The sequence below is a fragment of the Corvus moneduloides genome, chromosome 15 (assembly GCF_009650955.1).
Source record: "Corvus moneduloides isolate bCorMon1 chromosome 15, bCorMon1.pri, whole genome shotgun sequence".
NCBI classification, from domain to species: domain Eukaryota; kingdom Metazoa; phylum Chordata; class Aves; order Passeriformes; family Corvidae; genus Corvus; species Corvus moneduloides.
Window position 1 is genome coordinate 11,649,331 of NC_045490.1, and position 27,200 is coordinate 11,676,530.

A 27,200-nucleotide genomic window follows, 5' to 3' on the forward strand; every position below is an offset into this window, starting at 1 on the left:
AATGGGAAAGGAGAAAACCTCAGTTCCTAGAGATGCTCCCAGAGATAGTCCTAAAGATGAAGATGAGGAAGACCCTTTGCTCCCAGTGAAGGAGAAGGGCCTCTATTCTTAGAGATGAAATGCTCCCAGAGATGGGTGAAGAGAACTTTTGTTTCTGAACGGCTCAACCTTAAAATTGTACCCCAAAAACCTTCAAGAGTGGACCCTCGAAAGCAGTTGTGGGAAAAGCTGCAAGTCGCGGGAAGGGACTCACATGCAAGCAGAGAGACCTCTTCCTAAATGGACTGAACAGTTATTTGGAAGTGGGCGGCTGTCTCGTTGTGATAATGTTTTCATAGCACGAGCAAGAAGAGACTTCTCTTTCTAAATGGACTGAACAAGGTTATTATGGAAGTGGTAAACAGACTGAACATCTTAAGGGTTGTCTTTTTACATTGTCAGTGGGAGACGGGAGGAAAGTGGGGGGAGGAGAATGAGTTCTGAAGGTGTGGTATAATTTTTTTTCCCTTCTTTTAGGTCTGTTAATAAACTTCTTTATATTCTTTCAAAGTCGGTGCCTGCTTTGCGTTTCTCCTAATTCTTATCTCACAGAAGATAAACAGTAATGAGTATTTTGGGCCAAACCACTACACTAAATTGGTGTTTCTGCCTGGTTACAGAACCAAACCCGCTACACTTTCAATTCAGGAAAGCATGCAATTTGCATTCAATTCAGGAACTCTTCCAGATTTAGGTAACTGTAACATGTTTAGTCCCTTGCACATTCAGATAAGTTTGTCACCTTCAGACATTTCAGACCTTCAGTATTTCTTCAGACAAACATTCCTACTATACAGAGGTGCAATCTGCGTAAATATCAGTTTGCTGCTCATGGATGACAGTAGGAAAAGCACTCCTTCGCCTCTGTTTTTGTCCTCTCAACAACACAGCAAAGGCGTGACTTTATCACATTTATTTCTATGAAACACTTTACATTTTGTAGTACAGTGTGTAAAGAATTGACATCTTTAAATTCAAAGGAAATGGACCATTTAATTTAGAAAAAGTCTGTGAATGGTAAAGGATTGATGTTTGTCCTCTTGTCACACCAGGTCCATTCCCAGCCAGTAAGCAAACATTTGAACAATCTCACACTCCATTAACAATAACCTCAGCTACACTTAATTTCCTCAATTTTTTTATCATGCAAAAAAATTTACTGGATTGTTGAACAACTGACAATGAATAGTCTAACAAAAGGAGTTCTTACATATAATTTTGCTCTGGCTACCAGAAATCACAGTGGGAGATACGCTACTCAATTTTGCCCGAGTTGTATTAAAGTAAGAACTTGAAGACTCTAGCTACAGTAATTATTATAACATACAGAAGTTAAATTAGAAATTGCTAAATATGTTAGTAGACTGATCACATGTTGTGATAGGTAGCAAAGAGCTAAATACAGCATGTATTAAAAAGGCTTAAAACGTATTAAATCAAAACCAGTGGTAGATTCACAAAAGTACAGATGGCTTGAATTTAAAACTAGGTAAGATTTCATCCCACACTGTGAAGAGTAACTTGGGAAATGGTCTTACTAGTCAACATTTCTATAAGAAATACTAAAGTCACTTTTCATTGCATTGCAATAAGTAGTTATGATGGTGATATCTTATGGTTTTTCCTGAATCTTATTGCCCTGAGATACCAAAAAGGATGAATATATTATGCATATTTTAGTCATTTTACACCATGTACTTTGTACAATGTGATTAGTGACTTTCATATATGACTTGTCAAAATCTCCATTATTGTGATGCATCAACTAATACATGTGATGAACTGTGAGGAGGAGCATGATCCATACTTGATTGGCTGCAGCAGCACCACATAACAATATAGGGAATTGAAATAAACTGAATTTCTAGAGGAAAAATCAGGGGACAGCTTTAGAATTCTAGGGCATAAATGCTTGAATGTGACTTGCTATATTTATCTACTTTTGTAAGTATGAAGAAGCAGACTCTACTTATCACTGAGTTGTCCTGGCAGTTCACATAGTTCAGTATTTGTATTCTTCATCTTTGTAAGCTCATTTTTCCTTTTCTTAACAGTATCAAGTCAAATCGCTATCTGCATAAAAATCGTAAGCTGACTCTTCAGTGAAAACAGGCTATAGGGCAGATATTATTGTATGCCTAAAGTACATATATAAAAATCTGGAACATATTCTAATGTCTTTCCATTGATGTTATTGTGCAAGTACCTTTACTATTTGCAGGCAACAATTTTTCATGCAGAATTATAATTTTTAAATTAGTAAGCAATTTTTAAGATTTTGATAATAAAACCTGAAGTGGGATACGCTGCTTTAAGACTTGGTATAAAAAAGAATGGATTCTCCTTCTATTACCTCAATAGCGTAATAATAACCATTGAAACCTCACAAGTATTCCCTATTAATAAGATACACTATTTGCTGAAAAAAGTAATTGTGCAATTCTCAGCAACTGCGTGATGGTCATGTTCCTCTAACAAGACCAAACCAGGAAGAACAAAGTCATGAAATGAGAAACCCAGACAATGATGTATTCAGCTAAAGTTGCATATTAGAGTTGCTATTGCACTAATCCAGTCGCCTCTCTTTCCATTTCTAGTGAGCATAATTGCTAAGCATAAATATTTTTATTTTCCCTTTGGTGTCCTTCTCCACATGGGCTGTGGGTTGCATTTCTGAATTTTTTTTCAGAGTGTCACTGAACTCACTGACCGCCGGTGGCTTCCATTGTTAAAGTTGTTAGGATACTCTTTAGTCAATTTGCCAACCTCCTGCCCAGGAGGCGTTACCCTGCTGGGTACAAAGGGATGATGTCGAGAGAAAGGCCCTGCTGAAGGATCTGTAGCAGCAGATTCTTCCTCTGCCCACCTATTGAAGAAGTAGTAGCGTTCCTCAGGTGTCTGCCTCTCGAGAGGATTTACTTCAGAGGCAGAAAATCCCTGATTTTCTTTGTCCCCGTGAGACAGAGCTGCTGCTGGATGTAGAAACGGTGACACAAATAAGTGGCTGATGCTTTGGTCAAGGCCATCAGTAGATGCAGGTGATGCCACAGGTGCACACGAAGTGGCTTCTTTTCTTGATCTTAATTTCTGGATTTCAAGAACCTGTTGCCCCTCAGGAAGTGCATCTATTTGCTGTGCTTTTAGAATAAGAGATGCTCCAAGGGTTCCTCGTAGAGCAAAAATAAAGAACCTGATGAAAGAGGAAGAGAATGGACTTTTTTTACCAGTGGGCTTGTTACGTCTGCTACATCAAAAATACAGAAACTAATTTTCCATTCTCCATAGACATCTGGTAGACACCTAATACCTGGCAGATTAAAGTTGTCTCTTGGATCTTAACACAACATGTTACTGTATATTGACTTTGACTTGTACAGTATCATGCTGTCCTGCAGTGGTAGGGAGGAGAAGAGAGATCCAACAGGCAGGCATTGTGCAGCAAGATTCCTCTATTTAATTATTTTGCAAACTCTTTTACAGACTTTTTTCTTCATAGTCTAATTGGTCAAAGGATCAGCCACCCCCTTGGGGTGATTGGCTAACATCCTGAAACATCCATTGTCAAAATATTTTCCTACTGTACTATAAACAAAGTTTTGCAAGGTCGCAGGTGTTCATAGTTCACAGAACTCCACTAATATCTTCCGTGAGAGAGAAAAGTACCTCACGGGACTGGAAAGAAGCAAGAAAAATTCTTGCTAGCAGCATTTTGTATCCACAGTATAGAGTCAACTATATGTATATATGATCATTTTTTCAGTATTTATTACTACTTTTTTCCTGAACAGTGAAGAAAAATAGAAAAAATCTCATCAAGAGATGCAATATTGGAAAAGATGGAAGTTGAATTTATATTGCTAAAACAGCTAAAGAAGGGATCTTAATTTGTTAGATAAAAGAAGAAATTAAAAACCTCACCTTTTGGATTCTTTCAGAAAGCAGCAACAAAAGTGTCCTACCTGCCCTTTGCAGAATAGAGAATTTATGTAACTAAATATTGTGTGCTGTGAGAAAGCATATATCCTCTCTCCCTGTCATGTCAGCTTTGTGTGAAAACCAAAGTCTCTTTCAAAGCACCTTTTTATTAGGATTTGACCTTTACATAGGTGGCTTCAACATGTATTTTAAAACAAACATAGGTACTCTGTGAATTCCATTGAAAAAGCTGCCATCTTCACATCCTGGTCCTAAATGTGTGCATAAACAGAAATAACAACATTAAAAGGCTAACAAGCGACACTCAATACAGAAGGGGATTTTAAGGCAATGACTTTCTCAGCCTTGCTCAAGCAGCAGTGGATAATGTCTATTTGCTTGTGCCTGTGTTCAGGCTGGTCAATATCAACAGAATCTCAATTCTGGTCTGGAAGTTAAGAGCATGGGAGAGCCCAAGATTATCTGTATATAAATCTGCTGTGGATCACATTGTCTTGTGTCTTTCCCTTCAGCTCGATTTCTTTCTCTTTTTGCAAGTTCCAGGTAAACTAGAGAGGAGGACAGAGTAGGGATGGGAAACTGTGTCTCCCCTCCTGTGAACTTCTCTCACTTTATCCTGACCTTCCCACAGCCTTGCAGGGTGTGAGGCCTGATTACCTGTTGGGTCTCTGCAGGTGTCCTGGCAGAGCATAGTCTGCCTTCCACAACTGAGGAAATAATCAGGTTCACATGTGGAAAAACTCCAAGAGACACAGTGCCTTTGCTTGCCAATATACAAACATGAAATTTAGACCCCTTTCTTCTCAGACTTGTGGGCTTTTGTACATAATCCTGTGTGGTTTGTGTCGAGAAACGAAGTGCAGAGGCAGTATTGAGATGCAGATGTGCAAAGCAATGCCAGACAGTGCTCCACAGAAAGACTGGAGCAGGCAGGGCACAGGCCAAGCCTCCCCCTGAGTGCTGCAGCTTGAACAAAAGGCGATACTGAGGGGAAGAACACAGGAGAGCAATGATTTTTAAAAAACCTCTTAGAAGGAAACCAGAACATCAAGACTCCAAGTGAGGAGATACGGAGCAAGCAGCACAGTGAGATGGACCATGGAATGGAACTTACAACTCAGTACATTTTAGCAAAATGTGGTTTCACCAGTGCTGTATTCTACTGGCACAGCTCCGTTGCAGCAGAAACGGGGCCTGGATATTCTGCAGATGAAGGACTGTGCAGAAAATAGTCTAGGGTACGTATACGAAGAAACAGCAGTTCTCCAGATTTGAAGATATGAAGATATAGCCCTTACCCTCAGTAACCTGCTAAGAGCTTAACTGTGCTAAAATCCCAAGATGGAGATACGAGTTCTCTAACCATGCGCTTGATGGAGCTCTCAGTAGAATGCTCAGGGTCAAAATTGACACTGTGAATGTGGGCTGATAGGTAAAATCTCACAGGAGCAAACATACTGGAAAAGGATGCCCTGCCTAGAAGACATGAGATTGTACTGAACTGTGCTATTTATTCTGATCTGAACTTATACCATATAACGTGAAATCACAAGAGCATCTCAAATGGGACAATAATAATAAAGATTTGAAGAAAAATACCATCTAGTCTTGAAAGGTTCCTTTGCAGTCAAAGTTAAGGCTCAGATGCCTTAAAATATTTACAAAATCAGATACTAAAAATATTGCCCTGAATTTTGTAATACCAGTGTGCTGCACTACTTCATGGGAATTAGGATGAGAATGAAACTAGCAAGCTAGTCAAACTAACCCATTTCTTCCAATGTCCAAGCAAATATAATAAATAAATGTTTGAAACAAGCGCTGCAACTCAAAACATATATGTATAGTAAGGTATTGAACACCAAAAGCAGTACGTTTTGCATAATGAATATGCAAATATATGGGAACAGAATCATTATGTTTTTAAACCGTTTCTTTTCAGCGACACATCACAATAATTATTCATTTCCAAGTATGATCCAATCTCAATTAAGGTTATCTTTAACATATCTGATTTTTGCAATACAGCGTTGTAGATGCTAAGAGAGGTGGCAGAGAAATTTTTGGATTTTTACAGCTGCCTGTGAAAGTCTCCTTTCTCACGCTAACCAGCTGGGAAAGAGGGCTGTGTTTTGTAAACTATCTCACAGGTGCACAAGCTGTTTGTGCCTTTGTTTCCACACTGGGAAAAATATTTTGAAAATGGGTGATATGCCGTTCAGCCAATCCCTCTGGGAAGCGGATGGTCAAGCATCCAATGGTTTTATGCCACCCTTGCGAATAAAGCTATAAAGGCTGAATTATATAATTAAAGAGAGCCATTCTCTGGACTTTGAACCCGATATTGAATCCGTGTCGTTCTTTGCGCCGTCTTGGTACAACAGCGACATCTGGTGACCGGCCGATGTGTACTGCAACCGTAACCGGACTCAAGAAGGTACGCGTCTCTTCCCCCCCCCACCCCGCCGCCCCGAGCTGCGGGGACAGGACCCTAAGCTGCGAAGATGGGACATAGAGTTTCAAAAGAAAACACGGTAATTCTGCTTTTAAATCTGTGATAACGATCTCAGGAGCTGCTATAAGTGATGAAGCTCTCTGTGCGATACTTGACTGGGCTGCCGCCCATGGGTTTACCGCAGAATCTGACAATGCTCTGAGCCCAGAAACCTGGAAAAGGCTGGGGAATTAATTAATACAAGAGGTCGCATTTGGCGATAAGAATGTAGTCGATTTATTTCGTACATGGGGGACCTTGTACGAGGTGATTGCCAAATGGGCGACAGGAAGAGATAAAAAGGAGCACCCAAGCTCTGATGAATCTGGGGGAGGAGATTCTGCGGGATCTGCAGCAGATGATGAGTTAACTGAGGGAGGTCTAACTCAAGAGACCATGAACAGTACGCTCACCCTCTCTCCGAGACGAGGCCGGGAGACGCAGCGGGGATCTCACCCCTCCCCGTGGAATTATGTCCCTGCAAGATGCTCTGAGCCAGTTCAAGAGCTGGACCGCCCGCCACCTTTCGCCCCACCGACTTCCCCTCCCCCCCTCCGTGTTACAGCCGCCCGTCCAGCCACCCATCTCGAGTGCTGTCCCGGGATCTCCCCACGGCCCCGCCTTGGCTACAACTGGGAGAGGTCGGGGGTGTCGTGGCGGCCGCTGCCCCGGCGCCTGCCGTTTTGCAGGCAGCCGCTGTGCCAGCTGTTCCTCCGTGGACAAGTGCGACGCCTCCCGCTGCCCCGGCGCATGCCGCTTTACAGCCGGGTCTGGCGCTGCCGGCCGCATCACAGCCCGCTGCTCCGCAGACTGCGGTGTCGGCGGCTGCTGTTCTGTGGACAAGCGCGGCGCTGCCCGCCGAGCTACAGCCTGCCGCTTTGCAGACGGCCACGGCGCCGGCTGTTGCTCCATGGCCGGGTCCGATGCCGGCCGCTGCTCCGCGGGCGGCCCCGGTGCCGGAGGCTCGGCAGCCGAACCCGGTACCGGTGCCTGCCGTGCAGCAACCAGCTGTACTGGCGCCGCAGGGTCCGGCTGTGCCGTTACGGAGCGCGGGTGTGGCACCATCGTCTCCTGTGGCCACGCTTCCGGTGCCTCCCGGTCCTTCTCCGGGACCCGTAGCGCTCGTGTATCAGGCGCATGCTTCGACAGCCGGGCAGCTTCTGGTGCAGCCACAGACCCCACAGCCATTGGGGAAGGACGCTTTAATGCAACAACTTATGGTTGTTTTACGTGAAGCGATGCAGCAGTTCGCAGCGCTGCCAGAGCTGGTGCGGCAGGCTGCCGTTGGTGGACGCGCGCCGACATCGGCGCAGCCAACCCCGGCCGAGGCACCGAGCGTAGCGCCTGCGCAGATGACAGCGCCTGCAGGGACGGCCATGCCGCCCCAAGTGGCAGCGTTCCAAGCTGTACCACCGCGAGTGTACATCGCTGCCCTCCATGCCGCTGCCTGCGGCCCCCGCCGCTCCAGCCCCCGCCGCCGCCGCACCGCCCGCTGGCCCGGCGCCTGCGTCCTGTCAGCCTCCCGGGAGATCGGACACACCTCCGTCTGACGATGCGAGCAGCGTTGCTACGGAAACGCTTACGTCGCTACGGGAGGCTGTGAAGGCACTCAGGCGCCAGCAATCCGGACCTCGGCCAGCTCGCAACCGCCCTCGGACCCTTCCAGAATGCACGGTGATTGTTCGCCCAAAATATTCAAAACAGTCCTGGGAGGAGCTTAAAAGGTGGGCATTGGAAGCTGGGGATTGGGATTTACTAGAAAGAGTTGGGATGCCTGAAGAGGAAAGGGGACCTGAACAGGTTGCTACCTTACCTCAGAATCAGGCAGGTCAAAGTGATCTAACGAGGGACCAAGTTGATAGTGATACAGAGGGTAAACTCCAAGCTTTTCTGTACAAAAGGCTCTTCCTAATTCAGGCCAGCCCGACAAGCATGGAATCTTTGCCTGGAAAGTGGTACAGGATCTGCAAACTAAGGTTTGCTCAGTATGGATTGGGTTCTCCTGAGGTCATGCAGATTATTAGAGTACTGAATACTGATCTGCTTTCTCCATTTGATATTAAGCATTTAGGTCAGGTGTTATTTCAACCTGTACAATATCAAGTTTTTGAAGCTGACTGGAGAAGGATGGCTGAGAAGGCTGCAGCTGGGAATATGCAGTTGCGTCAAACTGATCCCAGATGTAGAGTTCCTGCAGATGCTCTCATGGGACTCAGTAACTATGGAGACCCTGATGCCCAAGCTGCCTGGCATCCTCAGATCCTTGAACAGGCTCAGAGGATTGGTATGGGAGCCTTATTAAAGGGCATAGACATGGCTGCTCCTAAAACACGGTATGTGAAAATATCTCAGGGGCCAAAAGAGCACTTTTTGTCTTTTGTGGAAAAGATTGCTGTGGCCCTTGAGAAGCAAGTTGAGGATGAGGCCGTGAGGCAGCTGTTGTGCAGACAGCTAGCAAGAGATAATGCTAATGATGAGTGCAGAAGGATTATTGATGCCTTGCCAGGGGAACCCACGCTTACACAGAATGTTGAAGCCTGTGCTAAGGTGGGATCTGTGGAGCATAGGTCTGCTCTGGCTGCAGTTCTACGGCCTCTTCAAGTAAATTCTGGTGGACAAAAAGGACAGCCTAAGACTGGGGACAAGCAGAAACAGATTAGACAAAAGAATAGAAATAAGGAAAACAGGGGAATTGTTCTATGCAAGAGGTGTGGTAGGCCAGGTCATTCCTCAGACTACTGTCAATCTGCATATCATGTCGATGGTCGAGCCCTGTTACGCCCAGGAAAAAATGGGCTGGGGGGCGCATGGGGGAATTGCGCCCCGATACAAATGTTTCCCCAAGCTCCTCCGACACAGGCCTACTCAGCCAGCTTGCAGCCAGCACCCGGGCATCAGCTGGGGTGGATGTGCACACTGCAGCAACAGTCATCTTAGACTCCTGTTGTGTTCATAAGGTTCCCTTGGATGCATTTGGGCCCCTGGGACAGGGATTCAGTGCATTGCTTGTAGGCAGATCTAGTGCCACTCTTCAAGGGATCTTTGTACACCTAGGAGTTATTGATGCTGACTTACAGGTCAGATTTGTGCTATGGTTTCCACACCCACTCCCCCGTTACTATTCCTGAAGAGACTAGAATTGGTCAACTTGTGCCTTTTAAGTCATGTGTTCCCAGGGCAGAATAAGGCAGTCGTGGAGATGGTGGCTTTGGATATATGGGACCTCCTCGGGTCTTCTGGACTGCAGACATCTCCAGCAAAAAGCTGCAGATGATGTGTACCGCAATCCTGCCAGATGCCCAGTTGCCTAAGATCCAGCTCCGAGGTTTGATCGACACTGGCGCTGATGTGACAATTATCTCCTCCTCTGCGTGGCCTTCCAATTGGCCTCTGGCCCCTGTGGGGTCGGCCATCGCAGGGTTGAGAGGAACCGCATAGAGCTATTTAAGCAAACGACCTGTGGTGGTGAAAAATGCAGAGGGGCAAACAGCTACAGTTCGGCCCTATATCACTAGAGCTCTGCTTAACCTCTGGGGACGGGATGTGTTGGCAGCTTGTGGGGTGCGGATTGGGACAAATTTTTGGTGAGGGCCACTGTTCCGAAGGGTGCAGTATATCCTACGCTGCCTTTGAAGTAGCTAGTACACAAATCTATTTGGATTCACCAGTGGCCTCTACCAGAGGAGAAATTAGTTGCCCTTCGCCAGTTAGTCCAGGAACAATTACAACAGGGACATCTTGAGCCTTCTACTAGTCCCTGGAACACTCCTGTTTTTGTAATTAAGAAAAAATCAGGGAAATGGAGATTGTTACAGGATCTCCGACAAGTCAATGCAGTGATGGAAATTATGGGGACATTACAACCTGGTATGCCCTCACCCACCATGATCCCAACAGGGTGGGAAATCCTGATCATTGATTTGAAGGATTGCTTTTTCACTATTCCTTTGCATCCTGATGACAAGCCAAAATTTGCTTTTTCTGTGCCTGCAGTTAACAATGACGAACCTGCGCAGAGGTATCAATGGAAGGTTCTACCTCAAGGCATGAAGAACAGCCCGACTGTCTGCTAATGGTATGTTGCTCAGGCTTTGTCTGGAGTCCATGAGCAATTTCCTGATGCATGCTGCTACCATTACATGGATGATATCCTGGTGGCAGCATCCACTCAAGATGAGCTGCTGAGGATACAGCCTCAGCTGCTCGCTGCTCTGCACTCTACGGCTTGCAAGTGGCTCTGGAGAAAGTTAACAGCATCCTCCTGGAGGTATTTAGGAGTCAAAATTCTGGATCTGACCATATAAAACTAAGAGATGCAATTCTCGGATTCTATAAGACCTTGAATGATGCTCAGAATTGCTGGGTATCATTAATTGGTTACGTCCTTATCTAGGGCTAACCACGGCACAACTTTCCATGCTTTTTAATATTTTTAAGGGGGACCCTGAGTTGAATTCACCTCGAAAATTGACTCCTGAAGTGCAACAAGTGCTGGAGGAGGTACAGTAGGCTGTTTCTGCTTGTCAGGTTTATTGAGTGGATCCCTCCACTGATATCACTGTTTTCATTACCATTCCAGATCTACATCCTACAGGTATCATTGGGCCAATGGAATAACAGTGGCCTCATGTTTGCTGTGACCCAGCCCACTGCTGGGCTGGGACAGGGGAATGTCAATCAATTCAGGGCACTCCCTTGGGTTAGAATTCCCACCCAGGACAGTGAAAATGAGGGAGAGTCGATAGGTGGCACAGAGGACCTAAGCCACGTCCCCTGGGTGGCACCTGGGTCCAAACCGCCTCCTCCTATTCGGGAAAATTCTCTGTTACTCAGTTGTTCCACTTGTTCTTTGTTGTAACTCCTGCCTCCCGGTTTCCCCCATTGGTTTCTTGTTGAATTGTATCCTCCCCTGGCTTGTAACTCATTGGTTGCCTTCCCTCTCCCGCGGTTTTCAAACCCCCTATAAAACTGAGGGAAAAGCCTCTCGGCACCATTATGATTATTGCCATGTTCTGGTTGCTGAACTTCTGACAATAAACCTGTTAGAAGCCAGACCAGAAGCTCCTCTCTTTTCCTTTGCCTCTGGGTTAATGTGGGCCCAGACCATTGGTTCCCTGAAGTGCCTCCTCTGTAGAGGAGTCAGCACGTGCGCCCAGCCAGCGCCTTTCTGCTGCTGAAGCTGGTCCTGTAGGACGTCACAGAAGTTAACACTGCGTTTTTTCTTCTGACTGAGGACATTTCAAGAGCTCGTGGAAATGAGCCAGGGACAGCGTTAGCCCAAGCCTTTGCATATCCTGGAATGGGTTTTTTTTGCCACATCAGCCAAAAAAGGACAGCATCTACTTTGTTTGAATTGATTGCTTGTCTGGATAATCAAATGCTGTCATCAGTGTTTGCAATTAATGGCAGCAGATCCTGTAACAATTGTTATTCCGATTTGGCAGGAATGCTTTGAGTGGAGCCTTATGAACAGTGCTCCTTTGCAAAGTGTGCTGCAAAACTTTTCGGGACAGATTGCTTATCATCTGCCCAGCCACAAATTACTGCAAATGGCAAAATCAACAAGCTTCACTTTATGACCAAAAATAGTCGGGTGGCAGTGAAAGGGCCCACCGTCTTCACCGATGGGTCCGGGAAAACTGGTAAAGCTATTGTTACCTGGAAGGAAGGATCTGAGTGGCAGGTGCTGGAAGGCCATGAGTCAGGCTCAGCTCAGCTGGTTGAACTGAGGGCTGTCACCATGGTTTTTCAGCAGTTCTCTCAGGTTCTTTTGAATTTGGTCACTGATTCTGCCTATGTAGCAGATACAACCCAACACTTAGATTGTTCACTTTTGAAGGAAGTGAATAATGCGGCTCTGTTTTCACTATTGAGAGCCTTGTGGAGTGCAATTCAAGCTCGAGTGCATCCATATTACATTTTGCATATTCGAAGCCATACCAATTTGCCAGGTTTCGTAACAGAAAGCAATGCTAGCCCTGACAGGCTAGCTAATCCTGCCTGGGTGGCGCCTCAGCCTGACAAAATTGCACAAGCTAAAGCATCGCACAGTTTTTTCCATCAAAGTGCGCATACCCTGCAGAAGCAGCTCCACCTAATGCCAACTGAGGCTCGGAACACTGTCAGTGTTTGTGCTGACTGTCACGGACTCGCTGCACCTTTGCCATTGGAGGTAAACGCCAGAGGCCTAAAAGCCTTGCAGCTTTGGCAGATGGATGTAACACACATTCCTGAATTTGGCAGACTTAAGTATGTGTACGTGTCTATTGATACGTTCTCCTCAGCTATGTGGGCGTCTGCTCATACTGGGGAGAAAGGCCGCGATGTCATTTCCCATTGGAAACTCACTTTCTCAATCTTGCGTGTGCCTTCTGTGAAAACTGATAATGGCCCTGCCTATGTCTCTCAGAAGACGTGGCAGTTTCTGCACCTATGGGGTGTAGATCATACTTTGGGTATTACGCATTCTTCTACTGGCCAAGCCATTGTTGAATGCACTCACAGCACTTTGAAGCATGTTCTGGAGAAACAAAAAGGGGGAATGCATGGAGAAACCCCACAGAGCCGACTAGAAAAAGCATTATATACAATTAATCACCTTACAGTACCACAAAATTCAAACAATCCTGTTATTTTGAACCATTTACTCTCATGGCAGTCTTCAGGCGAGACGCACCTGCCTCGAGCAAAAGTCTGGGTACAGGACCTCCTCACTAAGAAGTGGGAAGGCCCTCATGAGCTCATTGCTTGGGGTCATGGTTATGCTTGCGTTTCCACAGATACTGGGGTACGATGGCTACCTGCAAGATGCATTCGGCCTGACCTGCGGCACCAGCAGCAGAACAGGCAACCTCCAAGGCAACCTTCAAATGATGACCAGAATGTAGATCATTCAGCGAATGATCCCTCTGATGATGACCAAGATGTCGACCATCAGCCAGGTCCTTCTACAAGCAGAGACTGAATTTTAGAGATTGAACTTCAAATTTCTCAGGCTATGGAGTCAGAATGTTATGTAGAATGTTAGAGCCCTTAAGGCTATTCAGAATTAGTAAATGATGTAGAGCCCTTAAGGCTATTTAGGATTAATGACTGGACATATAGCTGGATTTGCTAGATATATTTCCCATGGCATTGCCGGAGAATCTCTCTGCCTACACTAAGTTAGTATCTGATTTGGATTTAGCTTGGTAACAGCCATTACCAAACAGATCCTTTTTGCTGTGTTTGTTCTCCTCGCTGCAAGGGATCCCGCAGAGGATTACAAACACTACCTTTTTGGTCTTTAAAACAAAAAGGGGGAATTGTAGATGCTAAGAGAGGTGGCAGAGAAATTTTTGTATTTTTACAGCTGCCTGTGAAAGTCTCCTTTCTCACGCTAACCAGCTGGGAAAGAGGTCTGTGTTTTGTAAACTATCTCACAGGTGCACAAGCTGTTTGTGCCTTTGTTTCCACACTGGGAAAAATATTTTGAAAATGGGTGATATGCCGTTCAGCCAATCCCTCTGGGAGGCGGATGGCCAAGCATCCAATGGTTTTATGCCACCCTTGCGAATAAAGCTATAAAGGCTGAATTATATAATTAAAGAGAGCCATTCTCTGGACTTTGAACCCAGTCCTGAATCCGTGTTGTTCTTTGCACTGTCTTGGTACAACAGCGACACAGAGTAAAACTAAAATTCTAGATGCAGTATATTTTTCTCATATAGAAACGCTCTTAAATTCAGTTAGTAATGCACACTAATGTACTTAAAACTGAGAATATATTTCATAATTCTCAAACATAAAGGAATATTTGAAAGACTTGCTTATATTCTTGATCTGCTTAACAACATTGTGGATAAGACAGTGAACAATAGCATAGCAGATCTGTACTGGTAAACTTTGATGCAACCCAGTAAGAAAAGTTTTCCTTATGGGAAAAGTAGAAGGTATATAGTGACTTATGTAGGGTTGCATAACTGAATAAATGAATGGTTTATGATCTGGAAGGTTGAACGCAGGCACCTGACTTCCACACTGATCAATTATCCCTGTGCAGCACATGTGTCTGACACATCACTGTCGGGGTTTTAAGAGGTCTAGTTTTTTTCTGTTAAAGGAATTTTCCCCCCAAACTGTTACTAAGACAACAAATCCCTGGGTGCTTAAGAGAGACAAAAGACCTGGCTGCTCCTTTTGTTTCACCTGGGTGTGTGGGCAGTTGGGTCTCCAGCTTCGGACAGAGAGGAGTCAGCTTGCTTCAGCTGCTTTTCCTTGTGCTGGAAAGCCCTGGCCTGGGATCCCAAAGCCTCCTTCCCTGCCCCGCTGGAGGCCAGGCTGTGGCCGCCCTGCCCTGCCGCTGCTTCTAGCCTTCGCTACGTTGTAGCCGTGCTTGCCCTGCCTGCCCAAACCCCCAGGGGGTTCCCCACTTGGATACATCTCGTCTGCCACCTGGGATTTGTGCTCGTGCCTGCCGCTCCAGCCTGCTGTTCCCGAGGGTCCGGCTGGACACTGGGATCAGCTGCCCAGGGGTTTGTGAAGTCTTTGTTCCATCCCTTCCCGGGATCCCACGGCACCGGTGCCGTGTGCTGCCCGAGCTCGCTCCGGAGCGCCCCCTGCAGCCGCGGGGGAACCATCGCACCTGCCCTGCTCACCGGGAGCCGCCAGCGCCCCTGTCGGCTGCAAGCAGAACTGCACCCAAGGGGAAAAGGGACTGGCAGCCGAGAAGGCTGGGACTGGGTTTGTGATTGTTTGCTGTTACTGCCATAGTTATTGTTGTTTGTTTGACTGGTTGTATATATAATAGTAAATAACTGTTATTCCTATTTCCCACATTTTTGCCTAAAAGCCCTTGATTTCAAAATTATAATATCTCGGAGGGAAGAGGGCTGCATCTGCCATTCCAAGGGAGGCTTCTGCCTTCCTTAGTAGACACCTGTCTTTCAAACTAAGACAATCACATATCTGTACACATCGTTATTGTTTCTTCACTCACATGTCTACAAACCCACAAAAGGAAAAATGAGAGGAAAACATTCAAACCTTGGTAAGAGTGCGATGACAGGGGTAATAAGGCACAGTAAGTAGAAGATGGGGTCTTTGAGCTGTCTCTCCATAATCCAATAAGGGTTGGTGGGCGGGTTGCAGACCAGGCAGGCAATGTTGTAGATCAGCGAGAATATGAGGTAAAAGGCCACGCTGCAGATCATTGTTCCTAGCTGGAGCAGAGTCTGCAAGCACAAGTGCAGAAAATTAAGTGATGCCTGTGAGACCCTGACTGGGTGTAAGACAGGAGGAGACGGAGACAGTTGGAAAGAATGCATCTAACAGTGTGTTTGACTGAAATCTGCAGTAGCAGAATTAGCCAGAAATGAATTTAGAAAACAACAGTGAATCCAGTTCTCTAAGTAACACTTCCTCATATATTGAAGTATGCAGATATTGTGTACTATCCTGTCCAAAGGCATGATAGAAAAAAATTCTGTCACTGTGCACATGACAATATTAAGCTGGGGCCAATAAAAAATTCTGGCACTATGTGAAATCTCAGCTCAACTTTTACTTACTCTGTGACCCAGAATTCAGGTAAATGATATTCCATGCTTACACGGGATGCAACTTTCACAAAAAACCAAGAGTGCTGTGAATAGGAAAGGTCAGACACGTACCCATGTTTTCATTTCTAGAGCCTGGTGCAAGAGAATGGTCAGGAGGGAAATGGTGTTGATGGGGTTTCCAAAGGAAAACACATCTATGTCAGAGTCCTCGTACGCCTACAAAACAGGTAGAGAGACTGTGGTGAGCCCTGACTATTCAGAACTGAATTTCCTACTTCTAAGGAGGACAGGACCCTGAGAATATTAATGAGCCTGTTACTTACGAAATAGGGGACAAAGAAGCAAATGAGGCTCTGATAGAAGGCATCCAACATTGTAATAATAAAAGTTGATCTGTTGTATATCTGCAAGAGTTAATGACAGTAGTTATGATGGGATATATACGTCTCTAGTCTGTCCTGCAAACATAATTGCTGTCTGTTTTTCTTCCATTCAGACTACTGATTATTGCTAACTGGTCTCCTCCATGAGTAAATGCCTCCTGTGCCACTGATTAAGCCAAAGGCTTATCTCTGTGTTAAGTAAAACTAGACCTTAGGAATATTAACAATTCTATAAGGAGTCTTAAAAGCTGTATTTCACTGTCGCATCCCTTCAGAAGGGATATTATGGCTCAAATTCTTTATCAAAACTCTTTCTAGAGTTATAAATTTGGTAAAAAATCCTTTCTTCTAGTGAAGCATTTATTTTTTGCCATTTTAATTTGACTATTTGTCATAGTAAACTTATCTAGTGGCAGGGGTGACAGCTCCCATGGAGTGGAATTCGATACTGGAGAGACAGAAGGCTGGGCTCCTGTTGTTTCAACGTTCCAAGTAAGCCTAAACTCTTCCTTCCCCCATTCCTAAACCAAAAAACCTGTTTACCTTGGTATTATCAAGCAGTTATTTTAGTAATCATGACATACCTCTGAATTTTGTCCATTCTTGTACAGCTCGGGCAGACGTAGGAGTGTTTCTGCAGAAACATCTTTATCAAGGGCTCCAAAGAGAAGAGGGGGCACTGAGGTGAAGAAGAGGTTGAAAAAAATCATCTGCCAGTAATCTATCATGGTGCTGCCTGAGAACCCACAGAAGAACTGGTACCAGAAGAGCAGGTTGGCGTAGCACTGTGGAGAAGCAAATACAAACACGTAGTTCCACCTGTGACGTTTATGTGGGACATTGGTTTGTAACAGAGTATCCTAAGAGACAGGTTTTGGTTAAAGGCACTGCACTTCATTCCATAACGCAGTATATCTTAAGTGTCTGTTTCACAGTGATCCACTGTGATACAGCTTTTTAAAAGCCATTATGTTTCTTTAAGAACATATCAGAGAATAATTAAGTAAACTGTTCACAGCTGTGAGCACCAGATTTTAAAATCCTTTTACAGTCTCGTTGTCCATATGGAATTAAAGGCGTGCTGCTCCCTATTGCTACTGGGGAGATGAAAGAACAGCAGCATCCCAGTCTGGAGAACTATTTCATATTGCAAATAAATATCCTTTGAACTCTAAAAGGATGTTCAATCAAAGAAAGAAAAGTGTTAATTTCCACTACAAATTTTAACAGTGATAAGAAGTAATCCTTATTGAAAATCATTAAAAACTCCACAAAAGATACCTTGAATTCTAAATAAAAAGCCTTTAATGCTCAGAGTGTATTTCATGTCAAATTGACTTGTTTGCCCAGTCTTGTAGAAACTGAATTACTTCATTTTTTCCATTTTATGTTATACTTCAATGCAGAGCTCATTTGTGTATACATTAAATTTTTAATAAAAATGACAGATATGACTGCATCTTTTCTTTCAAGTTATTCCTGTAAAAATTCAGAGGTTTCACAGGCAGGCAATTCTTAGTGCACACTCATCTTCTACATTCAAGTGCTATTAATCTGATATTCCTTATGCAAATTTTATTTTGAGGCTCATAGATATTATTAATAAAATTTCTTGTGCTACCATATAAATTTACTAAGCCTTGAGTCCTTTTTCCCTCTGGAATAATGTTATTTCAAAATATATTTAGAGCCTGTGTTATCCTCAATGCTCTATGCAGCACCTTGCTAAGAAGGAAGAGGCGTACTATAACCTTGCAAAATGAAGAAACACAAACTACAGCTTCATAGAAAGTAAGAGTATAACCTGCGAAAACCAAATACAACCGACAAAAAAACCCCCCAGATCTGGAATTAAGATTTGCTAGGATGAAAACTTCATAATTTTAATCATCTTACCACATTTTTGTAGAAAAAGTAAATCACCATCTTCGCCAGGCGAGCATAGCACCAATGTCCGTGGACAAGAAGGAGCTTTTTGAGGTGTTTAAATCGGGATATTGCAAAGTCACTGGCCATCACAGCCTTTGGGAAAAGGAATAGAACATCATTTATAGTATATCTCTTTCACAGTCTGTACAATGAAATTTCATCATAGACAGTGAAATACTTCTCTCCTATTTAATATTGTGGAAGAAAGAAACCATCAAACTAACCCTCAAGAACACATTTGGAACTTTCAATCTCTGCAGAACTCTCAATTTCAGGAAGAAAAGGAAGGGGGATGTTTGGGAAATGATTCAGGGCAGAAGACAGTGGAAGAGAATCCACAAAACCTGTAAATGCAGCAGCTGAGAGCATTCAGAATACAGCTGCTCACCTAATACTGGACAGACATCTGCTAATTTTCCAGGCTCATAAGTAAACACAGGTTTGTCCCTGCATGCTAATTTTGGCTCAAAATGTTCTTTTATTTGGCTGGACCCATAATTATGAAGTGTATATTAATTTATGAAGCCACCTTGCATTTTTAAGATGACACTTTAGAGTGTTGGGTGCTATGAAACTTATTAAGCTGCAATGGACTACCTGACAAAAGAGGAAAGGAAAGAAACTGAGATGATACCTGCATGCCTTCTTGGCCAGATATTCCAATTCCAACATCAGCTGCTTGAATCATGCTTACGTCATTTGCACCATCCCCTAGAGTTGGAAGACAGGAGGGAACAGTAACAGTGCAAGAAAAGTTACCTCCATCAAAAGAAGGACATAATCTCAGCTATGCTGATTATTTCAACTATTCCAGACTACCATGCATCTTGATCAGGAGAACTGATACGTGGCATCAAGCTTGACATCAAGGCTCTGGTCTTGGTAGGAACATCCTCCCTCTTTCCCAGGAGACTTGGCTCCACCAGGGCAAAACCCTGCATTAGGACCGGCTGGGTGGTGACACAGCCACCCCAAGATCATTTACATCAGCATAATTTTGTGGTTTTGCTTGGCCAAATCCATGTACTCAGGAACAATTTTGCAACACCCTACTTTCTCTGAATCTATGAAAAATTTTATTCAGATGACAATGTAACAAGCCAGTTTCAAGAATTATCTTGCTCATTTCAACTCAGAACAGTATGTTAAATATATAACCAAATTTCCAGGGACAGAACAGCCGATTGCTGCTTTCAATGTAGAGATTGTAAATTAAGTTAGCTGGTAAAGTAAATGATGCAGAGGGCTGAAAGCTAATGTTTTGAACTGTAAGGCAAAGCAAAATTTTAAAAATACAACAGACTCTGCTGTTGGAGAATGGTTAGAGGATCAGGGACATGGATCATTGATAAAGGGTACAAATCAATAAAAGAACTGTACAAGCAAAAGCCTGCACAAGAAAATGCCTCCATGAGAAAATGCCTGTGTGAGAAACAGGCCTGAGAACCAAAAGGGAGTTTTAAGGAGGTACAGTCCTGTGCTGATAAGATGTACTGACCATGAGAAGGGAGGAAGATCTTTGATCTCTCAAGTCAAAACATAAATAATAGAAGCTTGCCAAATGTCGTCTTTTATCTAACCCAATTATGTAGAAGTAAGGATGCGCTTTCGTAAGTTTAAACTAATTAAAGAACTGGTAAGCATGTACTTTCACACTATATAAGTGCCTCTGTATTGCTAATAAACGAAGCTTGCATTATCAATCACATTGATTGTCTGCCTGTTTTCCCCCGCTGAAAGTCAGCACTCTGCCTTTTCTGTTTTGTCCACAGAGGTGTATTTTTTTAGTTTGGAGTCATCTAAATCAATTCTGCAAGGATTTTAGTGGCATCACTTACCAAAAGTGTGGAAGAAAACCTCAAAGCATTTCACATTATTTGGAGGTAAAAGGCAAATGAGTCAGTGCTTAATACCACTCTGAAGATAACTGTTTTTACCAGTTGGGAAAATCTGACAGGAAAAGGGCTTTATGAAAAGATAAAATATTGACTAATTTTGAGTGCTTTCCAGGCCCAAAACAAGGACATTTTGGAGGGAATATGTATGTGTGTTTGTACTGTTGTGCATGAAAGGGACTGCTGGGAGATTCTGAATTTAGAGTGTCTTCATCTTGTTTAAAGGGGGGCAGATATGCTTTGTGAAAGCTGAAAAAGGACTTTTATTTGGGTTTTGATCAGGAAAAATTAATCAATGCTGTTTCCTCACTGCGTCTGTTTACGGCACAAAAATCTGCCCCGTACAATAAATTTCTACACATTTCTCTTAAAGAAAGAACCTCCTTCCCCTTTCTCCTGCGAGATTCAGAGTGGAGGTACCTATGGACAAGGTCATCACTTTCAACTGCCTCCGGATGAGCTTGACTACCATGCTCTTCTGCAGAGGAGTGGAGCGGCAGCAGAGCACGGACCGGCAGTACTGTGTCAGCTCTAGGAACTTCTCCTCCAACCCTCCTTGGAAGATGATGTTCAGTGTCTGTCCATCAATCACCAGCCCAAACTCAGGGCTGGGGGCCTCAGAGGCTGAGAAGGATGTTGGGGTGATGCCAAAAAATTTACTCCGTGGTTTGTCATATTCATAATTCTTCCTCACCTCTTCCAGGGTTAAATTCAAGAGAGATTCACAAGTTTCCTGTGAGAAAACAGACGTGGTTTGAGAAATAGTTATCTCCATCTCCCTTTACAGCACAGCACCTTGCCAAGTGCATGTTTGTATAATCATGCCAGTGGGTTTAAGCCTAAAACGTTAGGGAAAGCTTACTGAGAAATGCACTGATTCATCTGATTTGACATATTGAAATAAATACAACACCCTCCAATCCTTCAAACACTGCACATTTTATCAGCCAGTTAACTGAAGTAAGGAATTATTTTAAGAGAAAATATAATAATCTTTATATCAGGAGGGCATATCTGCATTTATGCTGGGCATTCAGAAATTAAAAAGAGAATTTTTCTTTTAAGGCTATTGAAAAATCTAGTTCTGATATGAATGATGTGAGATATTGCAGCATTGGCTTCCTTGAGAAATAAACTGTGGTAAGAGAAACAAGAAGTTCAAAATTATCCAGTAACTTTCAGAATGTGGCCTTCCCTAAGTCACATATCAGGCATGCGTCACAATTAGGAATAGAAGTTAAACTTCATGTTTTCCAGGGCTGTGCCTCAAAGAGAAAGTCCTTCTGTCATAGCAAATCTGCTTAATTTTGGATCAAATTCCCTTTTATATGCCAACAACTGGAATTGACTTGGTAGTAGATAGAAACAGACTTAAGGGGAACACTCTTACCTCTCCCATTCAGATCTCCTAAATTGGCACATCACTATCAGAGAAAACCCAAAATTATATCAAAGATATTTTGCTCCCTCTTAATACTCAAAATCCTCCTTCTGTGGCATGGCCATGAATATCTGAGGAGCTAATCACTCCTTTTTCTGCCTTTTCTGTCAGCTTTATTGAGTGATGATTCAGCTTTACAATGCTATTTTCACTTTATGTAGCATAAGGTACATGTGTAGGATGTTTGCAAGATTTAAATTACACTTAAGTGGGAGGTTCTGGAATCAAATGTGCCTCTGACATCTAATAAAAACCTGCATCTAGCCCGCACATTTAAATCCCCTAAAAATATTGAAGAAACATCATCCTTCTGCAAATAAACTAAAAACAGTAGTGGAAATTCTTGGTTTGCCTTGACTTGCCTTTTGAAACAAATCAGCCAAGCTACCTATTTACGTTGCATCTTCCTGGAAGATATTTCATTCTCAGTGTTTGAATAGCCTGCTGGTCTCAGGGGGTAAACAGAGGCCCTTCACACTGAAGTCACTTCAAGACCTAACTGGCAAAATTAACAGGTTAAGTACTTTGTATATATTACTTGTGTTCCTCACTGCTGCTATTGGGAGCTTGTTTCAGAAGTTTGTCTTTGTTTTCGTTTTGAAAGGGAGGGAACTAAACCTTATTGTGGAGAAACTCCAGTATTCCTTGAACCATGGGGTTTCCCACGAGTCCCTGTGTGTATACAGGTTGCTCCTGAGACTGGATCTAGGGCCACAGAGGCTGCTGTAGGTAAGCAGTTGTGCCAGCACTTCCAGGAGCCAGGGTGGTCCTGCCTGTAGCATCTATGCTCTGGCAGAAACCACCTTCTAATTTCCATCCTAAATGTATTCATTCTGGTTCTGATTAAAGCAGATATGCATTTCAAATGAAATTATACATTGAAGCAAGGAATGTTTTCCATGCCAGATTCCGTATCATCATTGCGTGTTTCTCTATTTCCGTGACATTAAAAGAGACAGCTATTTGCATAGAATAAAATATTCTCATTTGGAGAGCTACTTGCTGCAAGAAAAGCAGTTAGAAAGTAGGCCATCTCACTGTTCTATGCAATTGTCTACCATAAAGCAAACAGTCAGTATTTTAACAATATTTAATTAATCTTCACAATAGCTTTATTGAGAAAAGCAAGCTTGTATTGGAAACCCTGGTTCTCTGGGGGGAAAAGCTGAGACAATCCAGATGGGTGACTTGTCTGGTCACACAAGGAAGCCCTGCCTGCCCTCCACAGCCTTGTGCCAACTGTTGGAAGAGCTGAACTCACTGTGCCTCCTATTCCTGCTGAGTGAGGGCCATGAATGATGCTGCCAAAAAAAGAGCAGGGAAAAGGCAGCAGCTGCTCTGGGGGCACCTCAGGGGGCTTTCAGGTCTCTATAGGAAGTAGGATGTCACCAGCAAGAAAATGCAAAAAGGGCATCAAAGCTGGAATTTTAGATCATTTTGTGTTTAGAATTGGTCAGGGCTGACCTTCCTTAGCAAATGGGTTTGGTTTCACCATGTCTGTACATGGTGTCCCCATAATCCATCCACAAGGCAATCTGTCCCGGCCGGATGTCTGATGGGATGAGGTGTGAGGCTGTGCATAGTGATGGCCATTTCACTTTCTGGCATTAAGGCATAATTTTCCAGGTACCTTGCTTATATTGCTCCACATCCAGCAAAAGCCAAATTGGTTTGTTTAAAGCCTTTTACTTTCACCATCCATAATGGCATTTACCCTCTTTGGAAGTTAGGACTCTATTTTCTCTCTTCTGTACAGATGTTGTCAGAAATAGCCATAGATTGCACCACAGTTTGCTCACTGTGTTTTAGTGACTCACAGGAGCTGTAAGACCTGCCCTTGAGGTGATTATCCTCATTTTGGACTATGTTTGCTTCACCTACAGCCTGCCCTTCTTGTTGCCCATGGAAATAGACAAAATATTTGTGCACATCAGCAAATATGTTTGCCACCATAGAATATCAAGAAAGTGACTGCGTTTTTAACTGGCCCCTGCTTGAACAAAGATACTGGATTAAATTTTTTGCTAATAAATTTCTGATTAAGTCTAATCCTGTTAGGGAAAATGCAATTAGAAAGTTCTGAATTTACTTAAATCTGTAACTTCATACTTTTTCTCAGCTGACTCATACAGCATTTTCCAAATGTCTTGTGAAAGATATCACCTAGGGTTAAACTGAAATTTCCATTGTAAGGTGGAAATCCAGATATCCATGTTATTAAGGAATTAGGCACTTAAATTGCATATTATTTTCTTCCTAAAGCTACTAATTCAGGTAATACCTAGCAATTCAGGTAATTTTTAAGAAGAATATTTTCATTAGGAAAAATCAGAGTATTCTAATTGAATGAAACACTACATAAGTGCCTTATATTTCAATTCACCATATTATGTGTGGTCTGCAGAGTTTCTGGCCTAATGCTATGTGGAGTTTTTTGACTGTTCATTGTTGAGTGAGATCTAAAGCAAAGGAATGCCAAACTGCAAGACACAAAGAAAGGGCAAGATAGCAAATTCTCTGCATTTTGTCTTTCTTTACTCACTTTATTTTCAGTGTTAATGGTGAAGACAGTGTCCCTTTGGTTCAGAAGTTTACAGGAGTATGCAATATTCACTGCTGTCTCCTGTTTGTCTCCTGTCAACACCCAAATTTTTATCCCAGCTTCTCGGAGAGCCACAATAGTGTCAGGTACACCATCTTGCAGGCGATCTTCTATCCCTGTTGCTCCTGGGCAAACAGGAAAAGAAGAGAAATAATTTTATTTTTCTTGAAAATCAAGTTGCTATTTTCTTGCTTAAAAAAAAGCTCTTTGCTTGATGATCATGCTCTTGAACTTACCGAGAATTGAGCCAAGGTTGACCAGCAAATAAACACAGGCACATGATCTGCATTTAGATTAAGGTCTGAATGTGTCAACAATCAAGTCTAACAATCTTAATTTTGCTCTTTGCAATGCATTTCATTTCTTCCTAATAATCCAAAATGACAATGTGCTGGCAGAAGACTCACACCATATGCGTTTTAGAAATACTGCATTAAGTCCCATCAAAGCAACCAGAAATGATGAACTTTGACTGTTTAAATGCATGCTGTCCCTATTGTAAATTCAGATGCTTCAGTTGTCAAATGCAGAAGAAAAAGGAGAGTACATTTTCTTTTTGAAAATGCACAGACTTAGATGCCAACACTCATCCTGATGATGTTGGTAAGTCACCATCTGAACATTACAATACTTACCCCTTCCACTAGAGGTCAGTTTGAAGATGCTGTAACTGTTGTACATTAAAGATAGAGATCGATTTAAGGGAACACTTTTTGGAAATTAAATTGTGAGGGCACATAGAGCCTTAATAATTGGCAAAGGTAACAGATTCTGACAAGATCTATGTTACCACTTATGTGTTCTCCATATGGCATTTACTATTATTGCTCTAATTTTTAAAATCACTGCCGAGATTATGAGAAGCCACAATGCTGATATCCTGCAATCACAGAAATTCAGGATAATGAAGTATAGGCACAAACTGAATTCAGGGAAAAATGAGACTGAGACAACTCCAGAAATCAAAGTCTTAAAGAACAAATGTTTGGAAACAGAATAGAACAGAAAGCACTGAATGCTCCATAATTTAACAGAATGATGTTAGATATGATGGTGATGAATGATGCAAAAATGTCAATCAACGTAAGTTTTAATACTAAACATCCTTTTACGAAGTGCACAAAGCAAGCACAACAATGCAACAACAGCAGGAACTCAGTAGCAAAATGTCTACATGTTTAAGTTACTGGGTTTTATAATACAGTTCAATTACAAAAATTCCCTTGGAATTTGTGCTCAAAACTGAAGCTAATTTATAGTATTTTATAGGTTTATCCAAGAACATGGATGCACAATTAAATTGTAGCACCTTCATTATCTACTGTGTTAGCTGAGCCACAGTAACAACTGATGTATATGTTCTTTGCTCGGGGCACAAAATAGTTTCAGTACACTTTTTCAAAGTTACTGCTGCCCAAAATGTATGAGAACTTGTGTAGACACTGTAATTGGATTTTACATCCCTAGCCTGGAGATTTCCAAACTGCAGAGGAAGTGTTTTAGATATAGACTACAACACTGTTGTCTGTCTTATTGCCAACATGGAGAGGAAGTGATACTTCACACAATGACAACTCTCATTTTTAGCTACCCAGCAGGTTGAGTTTGGTCTCCAGATGCTCTGCTGTCTCTATTAACAACTCCTCTCTGTTATCAACTGCCGCTTCTGCCTCCCGACGAAAATTGGCCCATTTTTGAAAGTCATCTTCATTCAAGACCTGCATAACACAATTTAAACAGCTCTTATTTGAAATTTAAATAAGAGAGGAATGCCAACATTCTGGATCACAGAGCCTTAACTCCTATCCAAACTGGTAAACTTAAGTAACTTTACTTATTGGTAAAAAAGTACTGTGTCATCTTTAACACAAATTTTCCAAAAGAAAACTGCAAGAACAAGTAGTTTGTACAAATGACCTACAGCAGAGATCAAAAATATGACCTAGAAAAACTCTTGCTCGCACAATTCTTGCTTAGCTGAGAGCACAGTTTCTGAGGGTTGATTTACATTTCTCCAAAGCTTGAATATGACCTATTTGTTGCATATTGACAACTTCTGTATGAAAGTAAGATACACCAAGATACACTAACTCAGGCTGAGATCAAGATTTTTGAAAGCTGAATGCCAAGCAAAGGAAAGAAAGGTTGGCTGCTCTGCAGACTCTTTGTTTCTTGCTCGGAAGCACTGTAGACTAGGTTAGCTAGAGTTACCATAAGAGAAACAGAAATAAATGCTTTGAGACTGACTAAAATCCATCATTTGTTCATATTGAGGAAAAAGACGAAAAAAAGAGTCCAGACAAGGCAAATAGAAGGAGAAAAAGATGGGCTCTATCTGGCTAGTTGTCTGAAGCAGAATTATAACCACTGTATTTTTCTAGTAATTCTATTGACATGTACAGAGCCCAGTGCTCTCTCACCTTCTTAGCTATGCACATAGTTCGCAGTCCATCACGGGCATAGTAGTCCAGATGCTTCTGTGTTTTTTCTTTTATTCTTTTCAGTCTCTTCTCTACACTAATATCACCTGTGAAGCACAAGGAAAAGATTCCATATTTTAAGCACAGATAATTTTCGATCTAATGGCCTAAGATTAAAAAAGAGTGGGCATTAGAGACAGGTGGATTCCAATATAATACCAAGTTCTTTAATAGCTCAAAAGTGTTGGCTGTGTAGAAGCTGAAATCTTGCTAAAGATCCTTGTTTCTTTTAAGACAACATTACTTGTGTTTTTCTTTGTTAGTATTATAGCACCCTTGCTGAAAACCTGAAAAACAATGGTCCGGCCCTTATTACAGTACTATTGCAGAGTACAGAGTCCACATGAGTTAGTGCTGTCAGTGAGTTTTAATTAGCCCATTCCATATTCTAAGTACTTCTGGGGTTAAATAAATACCTTGGTTCTGATCTGCAAGGATACTATGAGAGAAAGTTTATTCTTT

General features: G+C 42.7%; 2 protein-coding genes and 1 long non-coding RNA gene across 5 annotated transcripts in view; 2 read left to right on the plus strand and 1 right to left on the minus strand.

Annotated features, from left to right (window-relative positions):
• Positions 1-937: 937 nt before the first annotated feature.
• ATP10B (ATPase phospholipid transporting 10B (putative)) overlaps positions 938-27,200 on the minus strand; it is a 60,629-nt gene continuing 34,366 nt past the window's right edge. For all 3 annotated transcript variants that reach the window (XM_032124988.1, XM_032124987.1, XM_032124989.1), the window contains exons 11-21: positions 26,679-26,785; positions 25,850-25,976; positions 24,199-24,383; positions 20,636-20,948; positions 18,955-19,031; positions 18,288-18,413; positions 16,976-17,176; positions 16,332-16,412; positions 16,120-16,224; positions 15,494-15,681; positions 938-3,229 (exon numbers count right to left, since the gene is read on the minus strand). In XM_032124988.1, coding sequence (XP_031980879.1) covers positions 2,725-3,229; positions 15,494-15,681; positions 16,120-16,224; positions 16,332-16,412; positions 16,976-17,176; positions 18,288-18,413; positions 18,955-19,031; positions 20,636-20,948; positions 24,199-24,383; positions 25,850-25,976; positions 26,679-26,785 — 2,015 coding nt within the window. In that variant the 3' untranslated portion in view covers positions 938-2,724. The remainder of the gene's footprint in view (positions 3,230-15,493; positions 15,682-16,119; positions 16,225-16,331; positions 16,413-16,975; positions 17,177-18,287; positions 18,414-18,954; positions 19,032-20,635; positions 20,949-24,198; positions 24,384-25,849; positions 25,977-26,678; positions 26,786-27,200) is intronic.
• On the plus strand, positions 7,892-14,084 carry LOC116451479 (translation initiation factor IF-2-like). The gene is made up of 2 exons (XM_032124990.1): positions 7,892-8,193; positions 13,249-14,084. Exons 1-2 carry the CDS (start codon positions 7,907-7,909, stop codon positions 13,289-13,291), a joined length of 330 nt encoding a protein of 109 aa, XP_031980881.1. The 5' UTR covers positions 7,892-7,906; the 3' UTR covers positions 13,292-14,084.
• LOC116451480 lies at positions 16,222-17,850 on the plus strand. The gene is made up of 2 exons (XR_004243206.1): positions 16,222-16,883; positions 17,003-17,850. It is a non-coding gene; the product is annotated as an uncharacterized LOC116451480 (long non-coding RNA).